The 26,134-nt window shown below is 39.1% G+C and overlaps 1 protein-coding gene across 4 annotated transcripts in view; it reads right to left on the bottom strand.

Moving 5' to 3' along the window:
• Window positions 1-26,134, bottom strand: part of PAX3 (paired box 3) — a 95,449-nt gene that overhangs the window by 20,729 nt on the left and 48,586 nt on the right. For all 4 annotated transcript variants that reach the window (XM_082396994.1, XM_082396995.1, XM_082396992.1 and 1 more), the window contains exons 5-6: window positions 9,142-9,347; window positions 162-327 (exon numbers count right to left, since the gene is read on the bottom strand). In XM_082396994.1, coding sequence (XP_082253120.1) covers window positions 162-327; window positions 9,142-9,347 — 372 coding nt within the window. The remainder of the gene's footprint in view (window positions 1-161; window positions 328-9,141; window positions 9,348-26,134) is intronic.

Raw genomic sequence — 26,134 nt, 5'->3', positions numbered from 1 at the left:
GTTTCTGAAATGTGACAGGTATCAATACTTTCAGGACAACCTGATGTAATGAACATACAAACAGCCACAAGGACACCGGCAGAAGATTTCACTGCATAAATTAAGCAGCAAGGAACAAGATTGGGAGTTGCATCTCAACCCCCGACTCCATTCCTCCATACCTTGTGGAATAGCTGTGGGCTGGTAAGAGGTCTCGGACAGCTGGTATGTTGGCAGAGTCGGCATGGCCGTGGGAGGGAATCCCCCCGGAATGAGATGGTTGAAAGCCATCAGTTGATTGGCCCCAGCCTGCTTCCTCCATCTTGCACGGCGGTTGCTAAACCAGACCTATGGATTTAATTTAAAATTTGAGGATTTCACTGATGAAATAATAGTACAGTCTTAATGAATTTTTCATGCTAAAACAGATTAAAGGCCCCTTACTGACAGGGCAAATAGACACAAGAGCCCTCCACCTTCTGGGTTGTATTGTCAGGGAAGAAAGGAGAATTAGATGTCAGGGGTCAGTAGAGGGCCTTCCATGGTCCTGCAGAGCCCCCACGAGCCCGGGGGTGACCATGGGGAGGGATGGCTAAGCAGGGATGGGAACCACGGGAACTCCCTGCCATCACCATAAGCACCCTCCCACCTTCATGTACCGCAGCATAATGGAGAGGATCCAGGAGTCTGTTTGGCCCCCGCGTGACATGTGTCCTAATTTGGTCTTACCTATCACACGAACCCTTGTTTTTTATAGTCTTATCAATGTGTTTGTATTTCTATGGACATTATGTGCACAATTCCTGGAAAGTCATATAAATTAACCAGAAGGATAAATGGAGCTATTTTATCATCCCTTCCAAAGTGTGAGACATTGTGCTGATCTTCATGGAAATAGATGCTGAAGAGGTAAGTACTTCAAGAAAGGAAAGCATTTTATCTATGAAGCTCTTTTAAATAGTGGGTTTATTTATTATTTCTTTCAACAGCAGCTATAAGCACCTGTCTTTTTAACAGAGGGCTAGAGGGGTGGATAAGATAGGACCCCTGAGCTCAAGTAGCTTACTGTCTCCTCCTCTAGGAACTCACAGAGTAATCAAGTTCACCAAAATAACTGCTCACAGGAGGTAGAAACTCCATGTTTGAAAATGCAGAGAAATCAGTAGAAGTTTAGAGTGGAGACGAAGTTTCAACTCCTTTTAAAGCTTGGATATGATTTCGAAAAGTGGTCACGCCACTTGGAAGAGATACAAGAGACCAGCATGTCTAAGAAAAGTTGAGACTTGATTTCCTTATAGAACAAAGTTAACAATTATACAACTTAAATGTAAATTTCAAGTCACAAAATTTTTAAAAGAGTGGAGAGAGGAATGTCTCCCTTCTGCAGCAAGAAAGCCCAGTTTAACAGATACTTTGCCAAGGCATCTGCTTAAACTTTTGCCAGTCACCCAAGCATTTGTCTGGAAAAGAGTTTGGTCATCTCTAACCATGATGCAAGACAGTTGTAAGGAAAGCTGTTTGAACTTCCTCAGAACACTAACATTTAATACTCCTTAAGTTTCCAACAGGAAAAGAAGGGAAGTCAATATTTTCCCATGTTGATACATAATTGAATTAGAGTTTTACTTAACTTAATAAATTGCCACCTGGGATAATAGAACCATTGACAGCACTCAATTTCAGGTCTGCATCAATTGTGTTTTCTCATTGCAAGCCTAAGCGTCTGTTACCAGGACTCCCAAAGGCATCAGGGTAAGAAAACTGTTTTCAGGGAAGTGCTTGGAACAAGCTGGTTAGCCTGAGGAGGGTGGGGGTAAGAAATTAGGGTTGTTTTCATACCTGAATGCACTGTACTATACCACACACTGTGTCATATTTTATAGTATAAAACCTCCAGATTAATGAGGCACACCTGGCTCAGGTGATTTTTTTTTTTTTTTTTTCCTCCCCACACTTATCTAGACCAACCCATGTGCAGTGCATCTTCAGCTTTATGGACTAGGCTGGAAGGAGAGTTGAATTTCCAAAAGTTCTGATTTGACTTCACTCATTCAGACTTACTGTCTTCAAATCTACTGGTGAGATGCCTTATGAAGAACTCAGAAGCTTGCACTTCTGACATTATCAGAGCATGTTGCCAATCTCTCTGTGCCAACTTCCTGCTGTAACTTTTAGATAAGTAAACCAAATTTGATTTATCCACTGGGTGGGCTCTTCCTGGTTACTCCATCAGTCTTAACCTACTTTTGACTTACATTCATGCTAACTCCTCCATAACCCAATTCTTTAAATCAAAAATGTCTTTGCTCAGGTAATAAATTAGAAGAAACATCATAACTACAAATCCCTTCAAAACATTAAATCCAAAAGGCTAGGGGTATAAAGTTTTGGGGGTTTATTTCCATTTTTCCAAAATAATACAAGTAAATATTGATGACATAGAATAAACCTACCAGGAGTTGGATAAAGATTCTTATAGTTTACAATACAGTATATATTTTAACTACAATATAAGATGAAGAGAAATCGTTGGGAAGCAAATCTTTACTGAAAAACAAACCTTCAATAGGAGGTTTAAGAGTTTCCTAAAGGAAGGAATTTAAATGTTGTTTAAATTTAGGCTAAATAAATCCAGAGGGCTATTCCTGAGGGAAGCAGGGCTTACTGAAGACGGAGCTGCCTGTCTCTGGCCATTTAACAAGATTTTTCTATCATCTTGCCCCTGCCAGCCTCTGCATCTCCTAGAACCAGCTGAAACTGTCAAAAGAAGCACTAAAGGAAAAATATACTGAAGTTGCAAAATGGGAAATGGCCCTTGCCTTCTTTATGCTTTGAAACTCATAAACATCTATTTTTCATAGAAAAAAAAAAATGCCCTTGAAATCACCTTCATTTTAAGTACCCAAACTGGCTAAGCACAGTGATCCTGGGGTACTGTTATTAGCCCATCTTTGACTGAAAGACATTCCCTTGGCCCTCAGAAGTCCTACCCAACTCTTCCAATATTGTCTCTCTAATTCCTAACAGACAATCAAGGAAAAATCTACTGAATGGCATGTGTAAGTGCAGAATACTGAAGAAGTTCATCTAAAATGGGTGGAAGGCATCTATGATTCAGTTGTTACTATCACGAGAAACTCTGTTTTGAAAAGAGTAGCAATTGCAACAGAGACAAACTGGCCTTTGATGTTCTGGAGGGGAATATGAGTGTTCCACCAATGTCTTAGCCAGAAGGGCAGAAAGAACAAGTTTTACCAAGCTATCTACCTATTAAATGTCATTCTACGATCTCTAATTCAATGTGATTTCACTCTCCCCACGCAGCATTACCTGGCCTTCCACATCACACTTAGCATGGTAAGAAAGTGGGGCAGGAGACATACATTGCTGAATAACTACTACCAGGCATGGTTAATTGCTTACAATTGCCTGTATAATATCACACTACATCAGAACCTTCCCTCGCACCAAGGTTTTACTTCATTTGATGAACTGTAGCCTGGTTGATTTTCACCTGCTCCCTGGATCTTTCCCTACTTGTACGTCTCTCTTCAGAGCCCTTCTACAAAGTCATATTCACGCTTTTGGAAATGATATTTAGATCCATTCTGGAGTAATATAATATCCCATGATTTTTTGAAGCAAAATTTAAAATACCACATCATGATAACTAGGGAAAAAGGGTAATGAATCACAAAAGAATAGGTTTTTATAAATTTTTCTCTTCACAAGTAAAATAAGTACCAATTTGTTCTCAACAATGAAAGTTGTAAAAAAACTTAATATTTTAAGAAATACGGTAATACTTTTCATTCACATGGGAGCAGTGCAGACCAGGCAATAGTTGAATCCCACCTTTCCCCATCCCTCACTACCTCTGTGATCTTGAACAATTTGCATAATACCTGTGGGTCTCTGTTTTCTCATCTGCTAAATGGGAGAAATAAAAAACTCCTTCACAAGATTAAATGAGACAATATAATCAGTTAAATGAGACAATACAATCAAAGCTTGCAAAATACCTGAGAGATACTGTGTTCAGTAAATGTTAGTTATTAAATACAAACGTCACACTGAGAAATCCAAGAATTAGAGACTGGCTTTCTTTTCTAAGCTCTCTGGTCTACGGCCAAAGCCTTTTGTGCCCCTGAGCAAACAGGAAAGTACCCAAATAACACCTCAAATAATTGAAAGCCAGTTTGGCTTGAATGGAGACTTACGTCCAAATTGCTTCCAAGGTTCATGGATTAGTGTTAATTGTCCCATGGTGTAAGCCTAATTTTGCCCATCAATAAATTACTGGTTCACATTTTTGGTGTGGTCCTCAAAGGCAATCTAACCTACATTGTTCCAGATGGGTTATTTCAAATGCCATTTAAAACATGGGAAGAGAATGTAATCATTAATCCTTAGAAAGAGAATTCACAACAAGATTATAAAATGTTTCATTAATACTAGAGCTGATACTAAAGTGCCAATTACAGTACTTTCCAAGTAGGTAAATTCAGGACAAGCTGCTTATTCCCTGGACCTTCTCACTCACTCCACTGCCTCTCTCCCATGTCACACCCGCCCAGCCCTCTTACCATTGCTGCTACCAGGCCTTGACCGCTGTATGGAGAGCAGGTTGGGCAAAGGATGAGCAAGACTGATGAGGAGAAATGCCATGCTCCTGTGAATGTCAGAGGATCACGACACACATGAAAGCATACTTAACTGCATCTTTTTACATCCCAAGAGCAAACTCCTGCAGAGAATTGTAGGATGACCACATTTTTGCTTCATTATGGAGTTCAGAGCCAATATTCCGTACCTATCTTAACTTTTAAACTATATAGATCTGTTACATGGCTTTGAACCACCACTGGGTTTCCCTGAGGATCACAAATTACTGATGCTATAAGGGTCCTGAGAGATCGTGCATCCTAGGGGTTTTTAATTAAAGGAAAGAACGGGGTGGGGGGGGGATTTCCCTGGCAGTCCAGTGGTTAGGACTCCACGGTCTCACTGCTGAGGGCCTGGGTTCAATCCCTAGTCGGGGAACTAAAATCCCATAAGCTGAGTGGTATGGCCAAAAAAAAAAAAGAAAGAAAGAAAGAACAGGGGGTGGTGATTTTGTAGAATATGATGAGAGCTAGGGGCCCTCTCCCTATTTAACACTTGTGTACACACACACACACACACACACACACACACACAGGCAAAGGCACAACATTTGCGCACAAATCTCAAGTTTCCCAGATCTCCTGAAGTCCATCCATGATTATCCTGGTCATCCATGGACCCAGACTAAGATCATCTGATCTAAACCCCATATTTTCAAATTTATATTTAAATTTTTAAAAACCTGAAGTCCAGCAGGATTACAGCAAAATTGTGACTTGCTCAACAAAACACTTTTGGCAAAGCTGAGACCAAAACCCACATCTTCTGACTCCTAGTTAAATGCTTTTCCACAAGCAGCTTCCTTTCCTGTCTTCCATTACCTGGGTGGTAAGAGAACGATACTTGCCTACTTATTGGAGTTTCAGGTGGAATATTTACTAAAACTTTTACACATCATAAATGTCTGCAAGTCATCCTTCCTTACAAAACTTTAGTGCTTGCCATTATTTGCATAATAACAGCTATCCAGGAGGTGAATTAGGCAAATTAGTCTTTGCTGTACAATAATTCTTAGATTGTGTACTCAGATTTGGCTCTGATAAATATAACATAGCTACCGTCTAAACAAATTTTTATGGAATACTGACATAGGTCTAATTTATTAAAGCTTTAGTCTCATTTTTATCCAGAAGGGTTTAGAAGTTTTTTTCTCCCCCCTCTGGGAGGAAAAAAAAAAGGAATGTAGACACATTTGGGGTTTTTTTGGGGGGTGGGGGGGTTTGGTGCTGGGTTTTCCCAGGTGCCCCAAATTAAAATAACTCACACTCTCTGGCTATCACTCAAACTGAGTTGACTTTGCTACTGCTTTCCCAGATCCTTCTAAAAACTAAAGGATTTTGTTCTGGCATTTTAATCAGTGATTAACTACTCCCTTCTTTTTCCTGCTGGGTTAAGTAAAAGATCCATATGCCGGGTGTTGTAGGGAATTTGTTAGGCTGTAGATCATAGCTGTGGTGCAAGACGTGATGTGTCTCAAGGGAACTAATGAAGCCATAAGGAATGTAAAGAGTCACCGGGTTAAAGCCACATTAGGACAGCTGTTAGGTTAATGAGGGCCCCGCTTTGGAGAGGAGGTCACTGTATAGAAAAATATGAACCACTCTTTATTGGTTTGATCCCATGTCCTCTGGAAGTTAATGGGCCATTCTTATTCTCCTCTGACATTCACTGAGCCAGATGCGAGTGCCGGGCACTGTACAAGCTGCATGCGGTTGAGATTAACTCTGTCCCCCCATCCTTGCCTTTGGCAAAAGCAACAACAAACAAGGTAGAGCAACACAGGACACTCTTTTCAATTTTCCATCACTCTCTTTGTTTGATGTCTTTACAGCCAATGTTTATTTTTTGACTCTGAGTTCAGAACTGATCTTCAATCTATCTTAAGGACAGACCCAGTATGTGGGCTTGGCCAGCCAGAGAGGTTAAGGACCAGATCCTGGAATAGAGTGGGCACTCAATAAAGGTTGGCCAGAAGAATGGAAGAATGAATGGACCGCACTTTACATTTAAACCAGGTGATCACAGAACTATAATAAAAGCAAATAGATTTGACATATGTAATATTTGTAGCATTATTATATATATTATAATACATACACTGTATATATCACTATAAAATAACGTGATATTTATATATACATATATAAATATCATCATGATTTGTGGTTAGTGGTGGTCATTTCTGGGAAGCAGCACTATATCCCAATGTAATAGGTAGAGGGATTGAATAGCTCCAGCTGTAAAACATTTGTGTTGCAAACCCCGGTGCATCTGTGACTCTTCCCTACACTCCCCTTTGCACCCACCTCCAGCTCACACAACCAGTTGCCTACATTCCACCTTTCAAGGCAGTTCTCTCCTTTCCATTCCCACTGCCACTGACCTACTTCAGAAACCACTCAAAAGTTTGCTGTTGTCTATGTACCACCCCTAAATGCCACAGAGTGCCTGGTACATAACAAGGATTCCTGAAATGATGAGTGAGTAACATGAATTGACACACTTCTGTATGTTATACCTGATATAATCATACTCTCCCCATAATGATAGCCAAAGTTAAGAATGAACATTTTCATAAGCACCAAAAAATAAACACTAAGAATACAAAGAGAGCAAATAGATTTTCAATCAATCATATTCCTTCCTGCCACCCTAACACTCCCTACCCTTAACCAAATTGAACTATTCACTGTGTTCTCAACATGACTAGAGTGAAAAATGAAAGGTCATCTGATATGCAACTCATGTGCTTCCGAGTCTCTGTGCTTTTGCTCATTACTCTGTATTACTAAAATACTCTCCCAAACTCCCTGTCCAATGAATATCTATCTAAACTCAAAAGGCCATCTGAACCCTCCCTTCTTCATGAGCCCCTCTTGTTTACTCCAGTAAGATCTCACCCTTTCCTCTTCTCGACTCTCACTGCACTTCAGCTCTAACGCACTTATCATCTCGGCTTTGTTTTTAAATTATTTATGCGTTTACTTTATTACCCATTAAACACTAGTTCCTTGAGAAATTGGTCTTAATTCATCTTAGTGTTCCTTGACTTTCCTAGCATTGTGATGATCAGAAAGAAATTCAAGTTGAAGAAAACAATCCCTCTGACTTGGCTCTGCAGGCTACAAGAGACTATTCCAAAATAGTCTGTGATAGGAGAGGTAGTTACATGCTTATGGGAAAGTGTCGATCAATCTGGAGACCACATCAACTGCCTAGTTCACTGCTGAGTCCCCAGCCTCACTCTAACTGTGAACGTCAAGTATCTGGCAATAACATGACATTTCCAGATAAGGTAACTTCACTCCTGGGGCAGTAAGGGGTTCCAGGATACCCTGAGGCATTTGTAATCTTTCCAACCATGCTTTACTACCTTGAGAAGAAAGTTCATTATTCATAATGAAAGATTATTCTATCACTCAATAGAAACATATTACACCAAAGTAGCCTTTCCAGAGGGTTCAGAACACTTCTGAGTTGAAAGGATAATTTAAGATGTTCTTTAAATAATATAGTTACTTGAAATGCTTCTAGACTTAAAGGAGGGGATTTTACCTTATATAACTTTGCACATCTTCATAATTGAAAGGCTATAGGGAGGAAGTGTATGGAATCCAATTACCTCGATCACTTACTAGCTACATGACTTTGGGTAGCTACTTAAATAGTCTGAGTCTCAGTTTCCTCATCTATAAATTGGGGATATTAATAGCACCAACCTAGGGTTTTAATGGTGAGTAAATGAATTAATTCTTATAAAGCATTTAGAACAGTGCCTGGCACAGAGTAACCACTCAAAATTTTGCTTTTATCTATGTACCACCCCCAAAGTCTATACAGTGCTTGGTACATAACAAGGATTCCTGAAATGATGAATAAATAATGTGAATTGACACCCTTCTGTGTGATGTATCTGATATAATTACATTCTCCTCGTAATGACAACCAAAGTCTAAAATAAGAACGTATACTTTCATAAATACAAAAAAAAAAGACTAAGAATACAAAGAAAGCTAATTAAATGGACCACAGTTTTAAGTCTATACATATAAAATACTTGTATCAAATAATGTGATAGAAAAGAAGTCAAATATAGCCATCACATCAATAAATTTAATTGGACTTATCAACCTATTAACAGGAAAAGGAAAACTTTCTGACTGGTTAGCAAAGTAATATGTTGCTGTATACCACAGACATACCTTGGGGGAGATGGCGGGGCAGGGGGCGAGGGGGCTGTTGGCAGGAGGTGCTTGGACCAAGCACATGCAATAAAACGGAAAAGGAGGTCATGATGTCGTTATCACGACAAGGCGAAATATGAAGGAAAGAAATGAGAGAGAAAGGAAGAACTTTATAATGTGAGAGGCTGCCATTCACAATGAAGGACAATTCCTGATATATTTACTTTCTTGGTCTGAAATATGCTTTAGAGGAGAAGACACTCTTGTTTCCTGTGTGGGTTTAAGCAGGACGGGGATGTTTGGACGCCAGTACCTGTACTCGGGCCTCGGTGAGCTTTGCCCTCTGGGCCAGTTCCTCCCTGGTGTAAATATCAGGATAGTGAGTTCTCTCAAAAGCCCGTTCCAGTTCTTCAAGCTGCTCTGCTGTGAAGGTGGTCCGGCTCCTGCGCTGTTTCCTCTTGAGTGGTAAATCTGGTTCAGAGTCGATGTCCGAGCCTTCATCTGATTGGGGTGCCGAGGCTAAAAGCACAGGAGAAAAAAAGTGATCAAATGTGAATCGAAAAACAAGTCTGGGGAGCTCACTGGTGGCCAAGTGCTGAGGACTCAGCACTGTCACTGCCATGGCCCGGGTTCGATACCTGGTCAAAGGAACTGAGATCCCGCAAGCTTCTTGGAGCAGCCAAAATATGAAAAAAAAAAAAAACCAGTCTGACCAAGCTATAATGATTCAAATCCTAGTCTAAAGTACATTCCCAATGTCCTCCCACTGACACAAAGCCCCTCCTTGCAGTATTACATTATTAAATGGTATTTAATCTCTTCCCCTATCCCATCTCCAAGGCCCCCAGGCAGAAATAATTGCTCTCTGCATCTGTCATTCTAAGCCCATTATGAGCTCTTAGAAAGCAGAGACAGGCCTTACTCCATTTTTCTGGCCCATGTCCTTATCCTTTAATGGGTACTCCGTTCTTGTCTAATAAATGAATCACATTTAATTTGGTTCCTGATCAATCTTCACCAGCTTTTAGACCAGGAAAAAATTTGTTAAAAAGTGATTTTTTTTTAAATTAATATTCCAAAACTGACTTCGTATCTAAAAAGGCAATAATCGTAAACTAGTGCAGGATTCCTATAAATTTGTAGACTGTACCACTCCTATAAGAAGCACCGTGTTAAATTTACTATCTCATTGCCAGATATTAGGAAATGCTTTAAGGAGAGTTTAGATATTGTTAATGCAAATCTCAAGAACAGACTCAGGAAGAAGCAGGCATAGTCTACTAAACTGTTTCTAAACAGAAGTTCAGAGTCTGGGTCTGATAGGCAGTGGCTTAGGACCGCTGCCTAGTTTGAGGAGCGCAATGCAAAATAAAAATGCAGGACCCCCGTGTTCACAAGTTATCACGAATTTCAAGATGGCAACTACAGAGCATAAAACTAAGCACAGGGCCTTCTGCACATGGGGCCCTGAGCGACTGCATAGGCCACACGTCCCTGAAGCCAGCCTTGCTACAGGCCCCCTCCTCACCAAAGCTTGAATTTGCCTGTATGAGCACGCATCAAGGAAGGAGACCTTCCAGTTTTAGTATGCAGGTGCCCAAGAAACAGGGGAAGGAGCTGGGAAATTAAGTAGAAATTTGCATGAATGATGCAATTTGGTGTCTGTGAGTTGTGACAGTAGAGAGCACCTGTTGGCCAATAGCAGGTTCTTCAGCTTGAGGATGCACCCAGACATAGGGCTGTCGGTAGGAGAGCAGCCCCCTCCCAGAGGCCTGGACCCCAGGACAGTGGCAGAGGTTGTCAGAGGGCTACCAGACCACAGACTCTGAGTGTAGCGTGGGAGCCAGAACAGCCTTGCCCCTGAACACATGCAAATGCTCTCAAAACTTCCCAAATAACTGGAGGATCCTCTGGGGAAGAGGCTGAGGTGTGCTGTCAGCAAATGAGGAGAAAAAGCCAGAAAACTGTAGATGACTAATGTCAATGTCAAGGTAACTCATCTGCACCCTCAGGCTGGTAGAACCTGGGGAAATGCAGGAAGTGCTAGAAGCAATGCTAAAATGCAGTATCTCCTATACTACTAATTCTCTTTTCTCTTAAGCTCAAACTTAATTCTGCCCTATAGAAATTTAAAATTTCATTTTACTTCAGTATAAATTATAAGCTGCCCCAAAAGGTACACATCCAAAATAACCCACAAATATAATTTTAAGTTTTCTAATATTTTAGTACTTCTACATTTTATTCACATTCAAATACTGTGAAATTAAGAGAGTGAATTAATAATATATATGACAAATCAACGAAAACCAATACTGGTACATAAAAGCAAAAGGGAATTATAATATGTAATGCTCTACTGTATGTTAGCCATTATGCTTGGTTTTTCAATTATGTTATCTAATTTAATGTAAAATGGTCTAATTTAATATAAATCTTACTTTAGGAAATTTTAGTATTAACTGAAAGAAAGAAAAAGAGACTTTAAGTATGCGAATATTTTACAGAAGTATTAACATGCTAAGAAATATGTCATTCATTGCATTATAAACTTCAAAAGCAGCCAATACAACTTACATGTGTATACCTTTAATAAACGTGAACCAAATTAAAAGAACAATAATTTGTGCCTAATTGTAGGGCAGTGGTTCTCAAACCTCTGGAGCATCAGAATCACTGGAAAAACCTGTTAAAAACCAGATGACTGTCCCCTCTTCTGATTCCATACGTCTGGGGTGGGCTCTGAGAATTCGCATTTTTAACATCCCTGGTGATGGACGCTGATTTTACTGATCCTGGGCAGACACTTTGAGAACCCTCTCTACAGAATATTTCAGATTAATTATTCGCTTCCCCCTCAAAATTCCCAAGTATATAAAATATTTTCTGCCACAATTTATCCAAAAAATTGCTCCCACCTGTATTTTTTTCAGTTATAAATAATATACTCCCCAAGAAACAGATTACTCATTCCCCTAAGAAGAAAATAAATTTTTATAAAATGTTTTCCTTCCATGCTTCCAGTTTCTGTTGCCCTGACTTTTCTGTCTAAAGTGAATTCAGGTGAAAAGCTCAACAGCATTTAAGAACTGACCAAAATCTCTCCTCTGCCTGTGAGAACCTTAAATCTTTGCTTGCTTGCACTTTCTCTTACTATGATCCCATTAGGATAATAGTATGCGGAAATTTTCATGTTTCCTTTGGGAGTCTCTGGGGCTAGTAAATCCTCCCAAGTAAATATGATGTGCCATGCACTGTCAGGTCAATTAATCAAAATCATCGCTGGTTTCTGGAGAAAAAGGGCTGCTTAGATGTACAAGTACCAACCAGAGTTAATTCTGAGGGTCAAGACCACTGTTTCATCTTAACAATTAACATCCCCCAGAATAGAAGCTCTATGAGCTCAAGACCCTTCCTTTGCCTTGTTCATTGCTAGAATTACTGCTGGAACATAATAGGTGCTCAATAAATACATGCTGAATGAATAGAAGTACAGGAGAAAAATTAAGTTTTGAACCAAAACTCACTTCTCTGCCACCATTTTACATCTTTAAAATGGAAATTCTGCTCTTATGAGTCACCCAACTACCATTTATAGATGAGCTTTGGGGCTGGGGTTGTGAATCCTTGAAAATTACTTGGAAATTCTTGCAAGTACTTGCATGCCTGAATTTTTCTAGGGAATAATTGCCAATTTTTTCAAAGACGATTGTGATTTTTAAAAAAAAGATGAAGAACCACCAACAACCAGTGATAAACAAGACTCAGAATATCTGAGTTCAATAGCACAGCCTTTACCACCGAAAATAAATTTTTCTTTAACAAGCTAGCAAATTACTACTTTTACTTCTAGACTGTTTATTCAAAAGCAATCCAAAGGTTCCATCTAACTAGGAAAAACTCCAAATAGCATCATTTCAAAGACACTGAGGAAACGATTTGCCTGATTTTTCTGCTAGAAAATTATCTGAACCAACTGATCATTTTTGACACGATGAAGCTGCAACCTTACAAGTCAGTTCTAACTTTCCCCCATCTGTAAACTCCAAAAGGATGTGGGCTTTAAAAAATGTTCAGTCAGCAACCCTAGATTAATCTACCAGCTAGGAAATACTAGCTCTTTCTAAAGATGGAAACACTACCATTTCTTATACTACTCAATAGAATTAAAATTTTTGGGGTTTTTTAAAAAATTTATTTTATTTTTGGCTGCGTTGGGTCTTCATTGCCGCGGGCAGGCTTTCTCTAGTTGCGGTGAGCGGGGCTACTCTTCGTTGCAGTGCACGTGCTTCTCATTATGGTGGCTTCTCTTGTTGCGGGGCACGTGCTCTAGGCAGGCGGGCTTCAGTAGCTGTGGCTCACGGGCTCTAGCGCGCAGGCTCAGTAGTTGTGGCGCACGGGCTTAGTTGCTCCGTGGCACGTGGAATCTTCCTGGACCAGGGCTCGAACCCATGTGCCCTGCATTGGCAGGCGGATTCTTAACCACTGCACCACCAGGGAAGCCCTAAAATGTATTATTTACACAGAACATAGTTCACAATAATGTCCTAAATTTGAATCATTCAGATTTTACCAAAAACAAGTCTAAAACTTAAATCCCATTTTAATAGCACAAATTAAATCAATCCATTGAAGTTCTATTTTACATATTTAACTTTACCCAAGATACTGGAACAAATTCGATACTAGATACCAAGTATCTAATCTTGTTAAATATTTCAGCAAAGTAAAAACAAGGCTTTTCTTTCAGACAGCTTGACAGAAAGAAATTATATTTTTTTCCTGTGAATAATATTTAAGCTATGACTTGAAAACTACAAGAAGTGTTAGCAAGACAGTTATCTCAATGTTAATAAATTGCCAGTATATAGCAACTAGATTAAATACAATTTCTTCAGTCTATTTATACTGTCTGGCCTTAATATTAAAGGGAGACTTTCATACATTTAAGTTGCTCAGTCACATTCTACACCTGCCTTCACAAAGTTTGCTTTACTGTTCTTTAGAGATATTGTCCCCTAATGTGAAATTCCAGAATAGTTCTCATAAGAAAATCCATATCAATACATAATACATGGTCCTTTAAGTGGAGATTTTATTGTTTTAATTGCATAAAAATTCTCAGATTTTATCCCAATCCATGTTCTTATCAGAATTTGAAAGTTTTGACTCTATTACCAAAACCCCTTCACAATCCATTCTCTGACTTATACAATTGTTTAACTCAATGTCACCAATGAACCTGGAGCAAACCTTACCAAGAGGTGGAGAATTTCTCTCCTTTCCTTACATAACTACACAAAAACCCGTGAAGTAAATACTCACCCCATTGTACAGAAAAAGGAAAGATTCAGAGAGGTTATTCAGGTCACACAACTGGGAAAGTGGGATTTGACCCAGGTTTATGGGACTTCAGAGAACTCTCTCTCATCTAGCCTGGAGTGTTCTAAATAGGTCTTGAGTTTCTTTATCACACACACACACATACACACGCACACACACAGTCCTTTTGAAGAGGAATACCGGAAACACACCAAAACAGGAATCCCAGTGTAAATCATTTAGCTGATTGCCACTACTATTCTTATTTGTCCCAAATTTTCAAAACTTCTTAGAACCAAATGAAATTGACAGAAATACAACAGTTTAATCAATATTATACGCCAAATCAATTTCCCAGTTGAATTTAATTCAACAAATATTTAGTGAATTCTTTATATATTCAAAGTATAGTTGTTTAACAACAATAAAGCACTAAGAAATGGACCAATTTTCCAAGATATTGAACAAATTTAAGAAATTAAAGCAGTCAGTCTGACTATGTGCAGTCTCCATTAATAATCATCACAGACCCTTAGTTCTAAGATCCAGGGTCAATAGGGAAAATACTATTGTTCACAAGCAGTTGAACTGATCACTCTGTTTATATCTTTATTAAAGTCTTCTTTTTTGATATTAAAGGCACCTTAGTGAAAGGATATCAAGAGCTGTAAAGTAACCTCAAATTCTTTTTAGGCAAAAGTGCAGGAATAAAAACTTGAAATCTGTTGGGATATTCACAAGTTATGCAGCAGAAACCTCAGCGTGATCACTGGGAAAATGTCACCTCTCACCCAGGTGCCTGAGTGTTTCAACTCTGTGCTTTATTCTTAATTTTAAAAGAAGTTCATTTCTTCGTTTTCTATGTTAAGCTAATTCTAGGTCTTAGGAGCAAAATTTTTAGTTATCCCAATCATCTCACATTAACTCCCCAAATCAACCCTGGGAAAATGGACATTTTCTGCTTAAAGAAAAAAAAAAGATCAAGCATAGGCAACAATCATACCCCATAGGATTACAAATTCTTCCTTCGGAAACAAATCAAACTGGGAGGAGAAGGCAGAAGTATTACCACCAGCGGACCAACCATGAAGTTTAATTAAAGAAGGAATTACAGAATTAGAGAGTATGTCTTTGTCCGTTAACCCCTTGTGACCTCTTCTATAGCCTCAGGAAATATTTCATCCTAGTTAATGCTATTATACATGAGATCTTACCTCAATTTTATAGGGATTTAGTCACGTGGAATTCTATAATTATTGGTTTCCAGACCAGTATAATTCAGAGATGGGAGACAGGCAAAAAATGGAGAACCAAAATCATTCACAAGCACGCATTTGGCACACTGTCTTTCTTCTCAGCAAGACTTTTCGTTTGAATAATTAAAGAATCAAAACATGACAACCATTTAAACTCTATGTTTTCCCCAGATATAACACAATGCAATTTACAGACACGGGAGGAGGTGGGGGGAATCTCTCTCTGTAGGTTTCGAGGCTGAACTTCCTTGGTCATCTGTCATTTATTCTAAGACAGCCTCAGACCAAATCAGATGGTCGTCCCATCTGTACTAACCTTTCCGAGCTAAACCTGTCAGCGTCGGCACTCAAAGCTATGTTTCACCAATGAAAGAACAAGATAAAAATAAAAATCGTGCCTAAGAGCCCCACGAGGTGGTTTCACCCTGTGTCAGACAGCATGAGGGTATTTCAGAAGTATATCCCATGAGGTCTTTAACGGGTCAACTTGAAGTTGGATGTACTTACTTGGCTAATTGTAGAATGTCTCCTGTGTTTGTGAGTTTTACCATTCAACACGAAGGGGACAATGGGACAACTAACTGTTTTCTGATCTGAAATAGCCCTTTTACACTGAGAGAGATGTGAATGACCTCTCTCGTGTTTACTCGGGTGAAAACCAGGAAGAGTCTGATATTCCCTCACAGACCCAGAGTAAATGACAAATGACATTTTCCCTTTGTGATCTTTGGGATTTTTGTTGACTTATTTGGAGGCTTTTGTTGGATCCCAAGAAATGGCCTGTGGCCGAGGCCTATTCTACCGATTTCCACGCTCCATCTGTGGAATCCATCAATGGAGCGTTTACCCTCATTCAGGGCTCTGACACCTGCCTGGCAGGGAGAGCAGACACAAAGAAAGCCGGAGTGGATGAGAAAGGGGAGGTTGGGTGTTTTTTTTTTTTCCAGAGGAGGGAGGAGGGGGAGGTTGAAATGGAAGCACAGTAGGGGTTAATCCAAGCCAGTTGAGAGACTTCAGCACCTGGAAGCTTCTCTGCCACATTAATTCACAAGCTAAGAAGTAATCGGCAACATTATTTTTTTAATGTTTTTAAATTGTATATACGTCAAGAGAAGGAAAAAAAGAAGAGACCCCCGCTGAAAGGAACAAACCAAAGATTTACAACAAAATCCTAAAGTAGATCTAGGAAGCGTGTGTGACCTAACGAACTCTCACGCTATCTAATGAACTTTCCAGAATTCCTAACTCAGAACTAGGATTTGAGTAATTGTGACCATGTTCGTTGATAAACTAGGAGAGTTTATAACCTGATCAGTGACCTCTTGGGGGGGTGGGGTCAGGGGGACTTGTTTTGCTTTTATTGCCTCTACAACTTCTCCTCCAATTTGCCAGCCCAAAAATCTTTAGCAAGTGCAAAAAAAAAAAAAAAAAAGCAGGACAGTGTATGGCAAGGATATTCTGGGCTCGCTCTCGGAAAGGTTTTTTTAAGAACTCTAAATCTAATTAAGACCCTCCAGCCATTCACCTACTCTTGTTCCCGCCCAGCAGTCCCCATTTGGGGGCTGCAGAAACGTAACGCCGGTCCCCTCCCCTCCGACCCAAGCCCTTCCCTCGGAAGCCGCCTTCTCTCAGCACGGGGTCATTAGAAGGAAAATAAGCTCCTGCCAGGTTGGTGCTAATCAAAATAGCGCAAATAAACCCTGACACTCAACAACTCCCTGAGTCCCTGCTGCCCTGGGAGGAGAGTACAGATTGGTTATGAATATGGCCGGCCGCGGGGGCAGTCCAGGAGGGCCACGTGTGCTCCAGGGCCCGAGAGTGACTTGAAATGCACAACATGGACCATTGGGTGTTTATTTAAGATAAGGGCTGACAAGCAGAGGCTGGCTGAACGGCCAAGCTGCCTCCGAGGCACTGAGCTGCATGGCCCTAAAGATCCCGGATCCTGAGGTTCCAATAACATTGAATTTCAGGTGCGTGTTGGATCTCTATCCACATTACACTGAGGAAATGTAATCCGGTGGAGTTCTCTCCTAACAGCCACTACCTGACCATTAGTCACTTAAAAGGCCTCCTTTGTAACAACACAGCTAGAAAGAAAGGCTATTTCTCCTTCATTTATTGCAGCCCCGCTAGTGATTATTTTTAGTAGCTGTATTCATTGATGTGTTTAAGTAAAAACATGTTTGTGCCCTTTCATTTCCCCGACACAAGCAACATGTTGCTTAAAGGAGCCACAAAATCCCAACCAAACTATTGTTTCAGCACCTCCTTCCAAAGGCATAAAGTGAAGAAGGAATCATTACTACTTTTGGGGACCCTGACAGTGACCCAAATTAATCCAGTGGCTTCTTAAACCCTTTATTTTGAGATTTACGTGTGTGTAACAAGAATCCCTTTAACGAAATGAATCTCCCTCATCAAGCAAAGATGAAGTCACACTTCCCTACCTGACCCCTGCAAATGATTTCTACTGGCAAATATTTGTTTTAAATGGCTTTTTGAAACTTCGTGGTAACCACCACCAGCGAATTTCAAAGAGAAAAAGAGAGGAAAGCCCCAAGAAAATGTGTTGCTATTCAATTAGGAAAACTGATTAGTTAACTAATTAGTCAGCTAACAGCTTTCTAAGAATAGTCTCCCCTGATAAGAACTTTCCTCCCTCAAGAGCTTAAAAGTCAGTCATAATTAAAATTAAGAGCCAGAGCTCTCTCTGTGCTAAAGTCTCCGTGTCTCTAAAAGCAGTAAGCTAGGTTTTGGTTTACTGGGATTGGATTGCAGGGAGCAAAGAAAGGTAATTTGCACACTGAAGGGGAACAGGAAAACAGTAGTTCTTGTGAAAGGAAAAGGGCCAAGTGACTTTTATTTACAATTGCCAAGAGAGAGGCCATTATTGACCATATGTGCCACAATTGCCCTCTTATCACGGGCTGGCCATCATGTCCTTTGGGAGCTGTTAATGAACTGGGTAATTGAGCTGCTGACATGTGTTACCAAAACAAAACAATAGGAAGAAGAGACAAATGAACATTTTATTTGCCAATCAGAGTAGGTTCAGCTTTTCAGGGAGCTGCAGCTAAGTAACTGACTGAATACATAAAACAGTGCATTGAAAGCAAGCAGATGCAGACACAATAATAGTTAACTGACAGCTTATGGCCCATCTGTGCTTAACATTTTGTTAGAGAAATTACTTGACTTGCTAAAGAGACAAGTCATACATCTGCCCCAAGTGCTGCATTATAAGAGATAAATCATTAGCTAAACTGTTTCATGACAATGAAAATGACAATGCTTATTAACAGTTATGCTGGGATACTTTGTCAGCACAGCTTGACACAGTTATTACTTACTAAAAGTGTGACAACTCATAGATATTCAATGGAATTGAGTTAGGAAAGAAAATCAGGACGCAGCAAACAATTTGAAAGAACAATAGGCATTTTTAATCTCTCAGGATTAAATATGCATTTCTAAGATGTTATGAATGAAAAAAATAAATCCATGAAATAGAACATAAGATCATGTTCCATATAGTAATTATATATCTTTCTTCCATTTACACCTTATTTATGCACAACTGTAGAATATTAGAAATGCTCTCGTTCTGGGCTGCTTACCATTAATATCACCAATGATATCAGATTAAGAAATAATTGTGGCTAGCCATTTCACTTTCCCAAACATACCTTCTTTTCCTCCTTCGGGAAAATATTTCTCTAATAGGGAAAGAAAAACCATGTTGCAAAACACCCACTTTATGAGGAGATTTAGCTTATGTTTTTGTTACTGCGTCTGAATTGATACCATATTTTTTGGTCCAAGTGTTGTTCATCCACTGCCATGTAGAACAACTTAATTCTGAAATCATTTTTATGTAAACTGGTTAACTAGAGGCAGAACATGGATCTCTCAAAGCCCTTCTTGTGATAGTTCCTTCAACGTTCTGGCAAAATCACCTCCATAATAGTAATAATGATATAAGAAAAGCTGCTCTTCACTGATTTACTGACAGCTTACTATAGCCAACCACTGCTTCCAGCGTTCTTTATGTGCATTTTCTTTCATCGTTACCAAAACCCTATTGGAGTACTGTCATCCCCATTTTACAGATGAGAAAAAAATGAGGTCTCAAGAGTAATGTAACCTACCTGATCAATGAGAACTAAGAGAGGCTACCCAAATATAAGATCAATGATTAACATTGTTATTTGAGGAACAGGTCCGTTACACCATTGATGTGGGTTGAAAAAAAAATGGCCAGGATCGTCACATTTTTCTTCCAAGTCACAGTCAACCCTATAAATCTGTTGTGAAAACATGACCATAAAAGGTGAGTGATATTTTCCATGGTGGTTGGTGTATGTGAAATTATGTTACATACAGTTACTAAGAAAGAATTCTGGCTATGAAACCCAAACCTTAACTATATTTACAGAGCTTTAAATAAGACACAATTGACAAAGAACCACCCTGCCTTTGTTTTCCACTATCGAATATTTTTGCTATTGTGTGCATCGTCATTTAAAAGTCAACAAATAAACTAAGGCTGAATATATAAAAGAGGTGACCAGTTACACAGAGAGCCTTTCAGCAGGTAGAAAACAAAAGAATGCTTTTGCCACCCTTATGAAGACAAGATAACCCAAGACACACAAAACCTAAACAACTAAACTTTGTCAGGATTAGCATGACTTGGAGATGTTTGGAAAGGAGAAGAAAGGCAGATTAAAGAAGAAAGTTAAATACTACACTTTTTGTGCCAGAAACCAACCAAAGGAGTTAACAAGATAAATGACTAAGAGACCTGAAATACCAAAGCAAAACATTTACAGAATTTCAGAATCAAAGGAAGCAACTTTTGGCCAGTCCCTTCATTTTGCAGTTGAAGCTCAGAAAGAGCAAGTAGGGTTGCCCCAAATCACACATCTTTCAGTAAACATTTACTGAGTGCCTAAGATTTGGCTGATATTGTCCTTGGCACCAGGCATGCAAATATGAATAATGTATGGAGCTTAAACTCAGAAAGTAAAACTCAAATCACCTAACTCCCACTCCAGTGCTCTTTCCAGTGAATCAAAGTAAAGTATCAGTATATACGGAAGATAATCCAGCCATGCCCCGCAGCAACAGGAAGATTAAGTGGTCTCTCAAGGCTGAAAACCCAGATACATTATTTACTAAATAACAGAGCCATAGATTCTGTGAGCCTGTGATCTTTAATACAGAGATCAAATTAATACATAAATGCTTCAACTGACACCTCCCATATGGTATTTCAAGATTGTTTCTTTGCTTTTCGTTTTCTATTGGGTTCCAAAAGGAAGAAAAGAGGCAGTACAGGAAGCTTGTTTTGAAAATCCAAATCTTATCTGGGTCAATTATTGCTTGTTGGAAGATAGAAAGAGGTAATAACTGAACATAAATGAAAGAGGAAACTTTTCCTGGAGGCAAAAGAGAAGGCTGAGCTTAATTCTCCCTGGCAAACGCATTAGTAGCAACATCAAGGTCATCATCAGAAATCACTCATGGACCTACTGTGCAAGTAGTACGTTGCTAGAGGCTGGGAGGAAAGGGATAATGAAGAAGAGAGTGGGATTTCTCTCCTTCATCCTGCAAAGGTATGATGCTCAGACTTGGAAGGTTGGCTTCCAAATTAGTGTCATATCCCTCCAGAGGACCCCAGGAGGAACTGGCAAACCAGTGGAGATGACTAAGCAGATAATGTAAATGATATATCACTGTCCTTAGTTAGATAGGGATGGCTGATTTTTGAAATTTTGTTTTCTTCTCTTTGCATCTAAGCAACAGTCACCGTTGAATTCAGAAGAGATGATACCAAAGGTTTGGGCAAACAAAGCAGTAAGCCATGGTAGAAGACCCCCGGCTCTAGAGACAAGCCAATCTACTTCAAATGCCCACCTGGCCACTTCCTCTCTGATTTGGGACAAGCTGCTTAACACTCTGACTCAGTTCTTTCAATAGTAAAATGTGGTTTAAAACATATGCTTCAAAGACTGGTTTTAAGGAAAGAAGAGTTTTGAAGCACAGAACAGCTCCTGATGTACAATATACCCTCCGAAAATGCAGTCCTCTGCATCCCTTCACCTTCATATTATCCAACCCCACCGGGCATTTAAAAAAAAATACCATGATAAAAATGCTCTCTAAGTTCTAAGACTCAGAGAGAAAAACAATCACCAAAACCTTGAAGATGTATGTAGAATTTCCGGATTTTGTGAAATAAGAGTATCATCCTATCTCCCATCTGCTTCCTCTTCTGAAGATCCTGCCCATAATCAGCCAGTATATACATATCCACTTAAAAAGGATATTCAGTTCTTGCTCCATTTCCAATTCCCTTAAAAATCTAAAACGTAGCCCAGGATACTCTACTCCTCCTGGCCCAGGACACGTGTCTGTGCTGTGGGATCAATGATTAAGGTAGCTATGAAAGTAAATAAATTCTGTGCTCCCAAATACCTCAAGGCTTAAACGAGAAGGCTGAGCTTAACAAAAATCAGGCAAACAGCCTAAAAGAAATTAAGTATACTTGACCTCTCCTTTATGCCAACATTCATTTCGATTTCCATGGGGAAGAACTTTGAGTATGTTTGCTTGGAGGCAAATTCTCATCTTCAATTTTGTCTACTGATATGAATCTATATAGGCAAAATGAAGTATAGTTTTGACCAATTCACTATCTTCTTATTTTGATTAGTGGCCACAACCAATGTGAATAGGTCAGGTACCCAACTCCAGAAAACAAAAAAAAAAAATCAAGAACTCCTTCAAAAGCAGGCTTCTATGTGAATTGTTGGGCAATTGCCTTTCCTCTCCACATTAGCTTTCCAGGAACTATCCTGCAGAGCTGGAAGGAAATGAATAAGGAAGTTTTAGGTAGGAGAGAGTAAGGGAGGGGAAGAGAGAAGAGGAAAGAACAGAAGAGAAGAGGGTCAACTTTCCTTCCTCATGAAGAAGAGTAATAACACAATAAGTGATTTCAGAGTTAGTGGGTTGACCCCAGGCACTCCTTTCTCCAAAAGGCTCTGATGACAAGTCTTGTTGAGTTAGGAATGCCTGCTCGGACAGAATGGGGAGGGCAGAGGGTAAGGGTCTGAAAATGTGTCCTGATCTTTGGCAGCTTTGAATAAATTAAGGACCCTCCTGGATGCTGACCAAATGTAGTCCTACTCATCCTTCCCACCCACACCAGCCAGTAATTTTAACTGGAAATCACCCCATCAATATGTAAGGATAATGCCAGCATTTAAAGACTATGTTGCCAATTTAGTTCAAACTGAAGCCCTACTCTTCATCACCCAATTGTAAGTTTATTCCTAAGAAGAGTTTCTTGGACAAAATACATTTCTTATTTTGTTGTGGATTTTTGACTTTACATTATAAAAGTAAATTACATTGTAAAATAAAATTTGAGCAGTGCCTAAAATTAGAGATTAGGTTGTATAAATGGATGGGTGGACGGATGCACAGATGGATGGATAGATGGGTACATGGATGTATAGATGGATCAAGAGAGAGATATACATTGGCCAATCTCCTTTACGGTATTTCTTTCCATTCTTTTGTTCCATGTATATTATTAACGAAGTATAAGTTTTTAATAAAAACCCTCTCTTGATTAGCTACACAATTAAAAAGTAAATAAAATTCTTTCCTCCAGCAAGTATTCAAATGAAATTGTTGTTTTAGAATAACAACAAAATTGTTTGGTTGGTAGTATTGTTGATATGTGAAAATTTCACTTGAGTTCTGCGATTATGTAGGGTGCTTCCAATTTGCTCATCGACACTTGTAGATACATTTGAATGTACAAATACAAGCATTTGCCCATATGAGGACCAAGATAAATGACGTGTATTCACATTGCATTCACATGTGAATGCAGTTATACAATTCATTCAAACAAGCACTGAAGCCACTGTCATACATCTCTCTCTCCACTCTCACAGTAAATAAGCCACAGTTTTAAGAAAGCTTGTCAAAGGCCTGAGTCATCAGAGGTGGTTGTCCTTACTAGACCATTCCTCCCAAATCCTCATCCCCATTTCCAACCATGATGCAATTAAGTAAGAGGGGGCCCTTAAAATGCTTTCTTCTTCCTGGTAGAAGAAGCCAGAGCAGGATCAGTGCGTGAATGTCTGAGCATAAGATGGGCATAAAGAGAGACAGTGGCTAGAGAAGAAAACCAACAGAAGAAAACCAACTGAAAGAGGAAGATGACGTTCCAGGTAACTAACAATGTAAATTGCAGGGGGGAAATTAGGAATATTGTTTAAAATATTTTTTCCACTATTTGCTAGAGATGTTCATGTTTTGTATTAAATGGTGCTGCTTAGCACAGAATTTTAAAAGCTGGAAATCACTTTAAAAATCATCACGATTTACCTTACTGATAAAAAAATAATAACTGAGTTTCAAATGAATTAAATGGTACCTCTATCATCATCTGGCTTGTTAGTGACAGAGTTAAATCTCAAACCTAGGTCTTCAAATTCTAAATTCTGGTTCTTTTCTCTGTGTCACACTAGCAACTCATAATTTTCTGTGGATCTGTGGGTGAAGGAACTTCTAGCTTCTGATCAACTATAGTAGGTAGAAAACTTCTCCCAGATGCATTGAATCCAAAAATTAATGAAATGAAATGAAACACTTTGGGCTCAAATTGGGCTCAGATGGAAAAAAAAATATCTAGCATCTCAACCATTATATGTACATTTAACCATTATATGATTCTGGTTTTTTCTGATTATTAAAGTTCTTTACCTCATTATATCTTTGTAACAATTATGTGAGCTAGAAATTAGTATCCTTGCTTTTCAAATGAAGTTGATACTCAGAGTGTTTAAAAGGACTTGCCCAAAGTCTCAGCAAGCCAATAAGGTTCCAGAATTAAGGAGATAATCACCAATCTTCACTCTAAAATGCATAAGAATGATTTCTAGATCATCTATTTCTTAGTATCATTCACAAATTTCTTTGCTCAAGTAACATGCATATTCCAATACCAAGCACTAATAACCAATTTTTGCAAGAAATAATGACTAATATATTCCTGAATAAATCAGCTTCAAAATGTAGAAAACTATTAATTAACATGAAGTTGAACATGTACACGAATATCTACAAAGAGTTCACCGAGTGGAGTTTAAAGTTTTCATTGGACTGAAACAAATCTACTTCCCAGAATCCCTTGTGCTTACCAAAATGGACCAAGGATTGGTCATATCTTGACTTTTCCACCTTAACTCACTGTCTGTTCTACCACCTTTCTGCCCATCTTTACACAATGTCAGGTCTCAAAACCCAGTTCCACAAAACCTTCCCTGAACCTCCCAATCCTAAATACCCCTCCTTTCTCTGTACTGCAGGAGCACGTCATCTTTTCCATTCCATCGACACTTTTCCTTCCTAATTGAACTATTGACTAAACTTTCAGGTCAACTCTTTTGCAACCACACATTTCTCTGACCACTTCCTCGAATGTGTATAAATTTAGTTGTATGTCCCAGTGGTGCTTTTTCATTTAAAGGGTCAAACAGTCAGAGGTCAGCAAACCAACTAGTAAGTTTATACAGACAAATCTAACGAATGCAAACACCGCCTTACTAAGAGCAGGCTTGAGGGAACTTGGTTCTTTGCTTGCCAGTAGAGTAGTTGTGCAAGCGAAAAATTAGAGGCCATATGAAGAGAAACGGCTTTGTGTGTCAAAGTTCAATGGTTATTTAGACTGCCCTGATGCTGAGGAATTCACAAAAGAAGAGAAATTGACAGATGGTGTCATGGCTTTATCACAAAATAAGGAAAGAATAATTAAGAGGAGCATGGAGACCATTCTATCTCAATTTTTCACAGAATTCCAGTTAATTTTGGAGACATCCAAAGGCCAGAAATAAAGAGACTCTTTCTTGGCTTCAGTGGTTACCAGTGAGAGAAAGTATATGAAAGTGTTTTGTAAACTGTAACATTCATGTAACATGCATATTTTTATCTTCATCATTACCACCATATCATCATTACTATTGTAATAGATAACGCAGCACCAAACTTTATTAGCCAATATTAAATTAAAGAGGCATTATATTAAGCCTTTCACTTTCTACAGAAAATAAAAAATATGAGTGTATGAGGTTCTTTTCTGATAGCTTACGATATTTGCCCTTCTTTTTCTCAAATATCCTGATTTTTTTTTTTTTTTTAATACAGGAAGACAACAGCAATGTCATTCCTGTCTCAGCTTCATGCCCCTTTCCCTGAGAAAAATCTTTCCTTTCACAATGTCTTCTTCAGTCTTAGGCCTTAGGGAAAATTTACTCTCAAATCCCAGAATTCTACATATCTCCCAACAAAGGTGTTTTTCTTTTCCCCTTCTGAAAAGGTTTAAGTAAGTCCCAGCCTGCAAATACAGAGCCAGAAACAGATCCAGGCTTTGTGGGGTCTGAAGCTTTTACAATTTGGAGGGACAGAGTTCTTTAAAAATAACCCACAAAACTAGCTTATTTTTGCCTATTTTACAAAATCACATGACCATGTGACACATTTTGAGGGCCCCTTGCAAGGATCTGGAAGGACTCCTTGCCAGTCAGGGCTCTCAAGTTAGCTTCACTGTAAATCCACTTTTGCTCATGAACCTCTGGTAAAAGCAGAGAGTCCCTAAGTGCAGTGCACAAGAGAAGGACGCTTTTTCTACATCCACACTTCTTGCCA

Source organism: Balaenoptera borealis (genome assembly GCF_965194805.1).
Source record: "Balaenoptera borealis genome assembly, chromosome: 6".
Classification (NCBI taxonomy): domain Eukaryota; kingdom Metazoa; phylum Chordata; class Mammalia; order Artiodactyla; family Balaenopteridae; genus Balaenoptera; species Balaenoptera borealis.
Note: the sequence above shows the minus strand (reverse complement) of the source record. Positions and strands in the feature narration are given on the sequence as shown.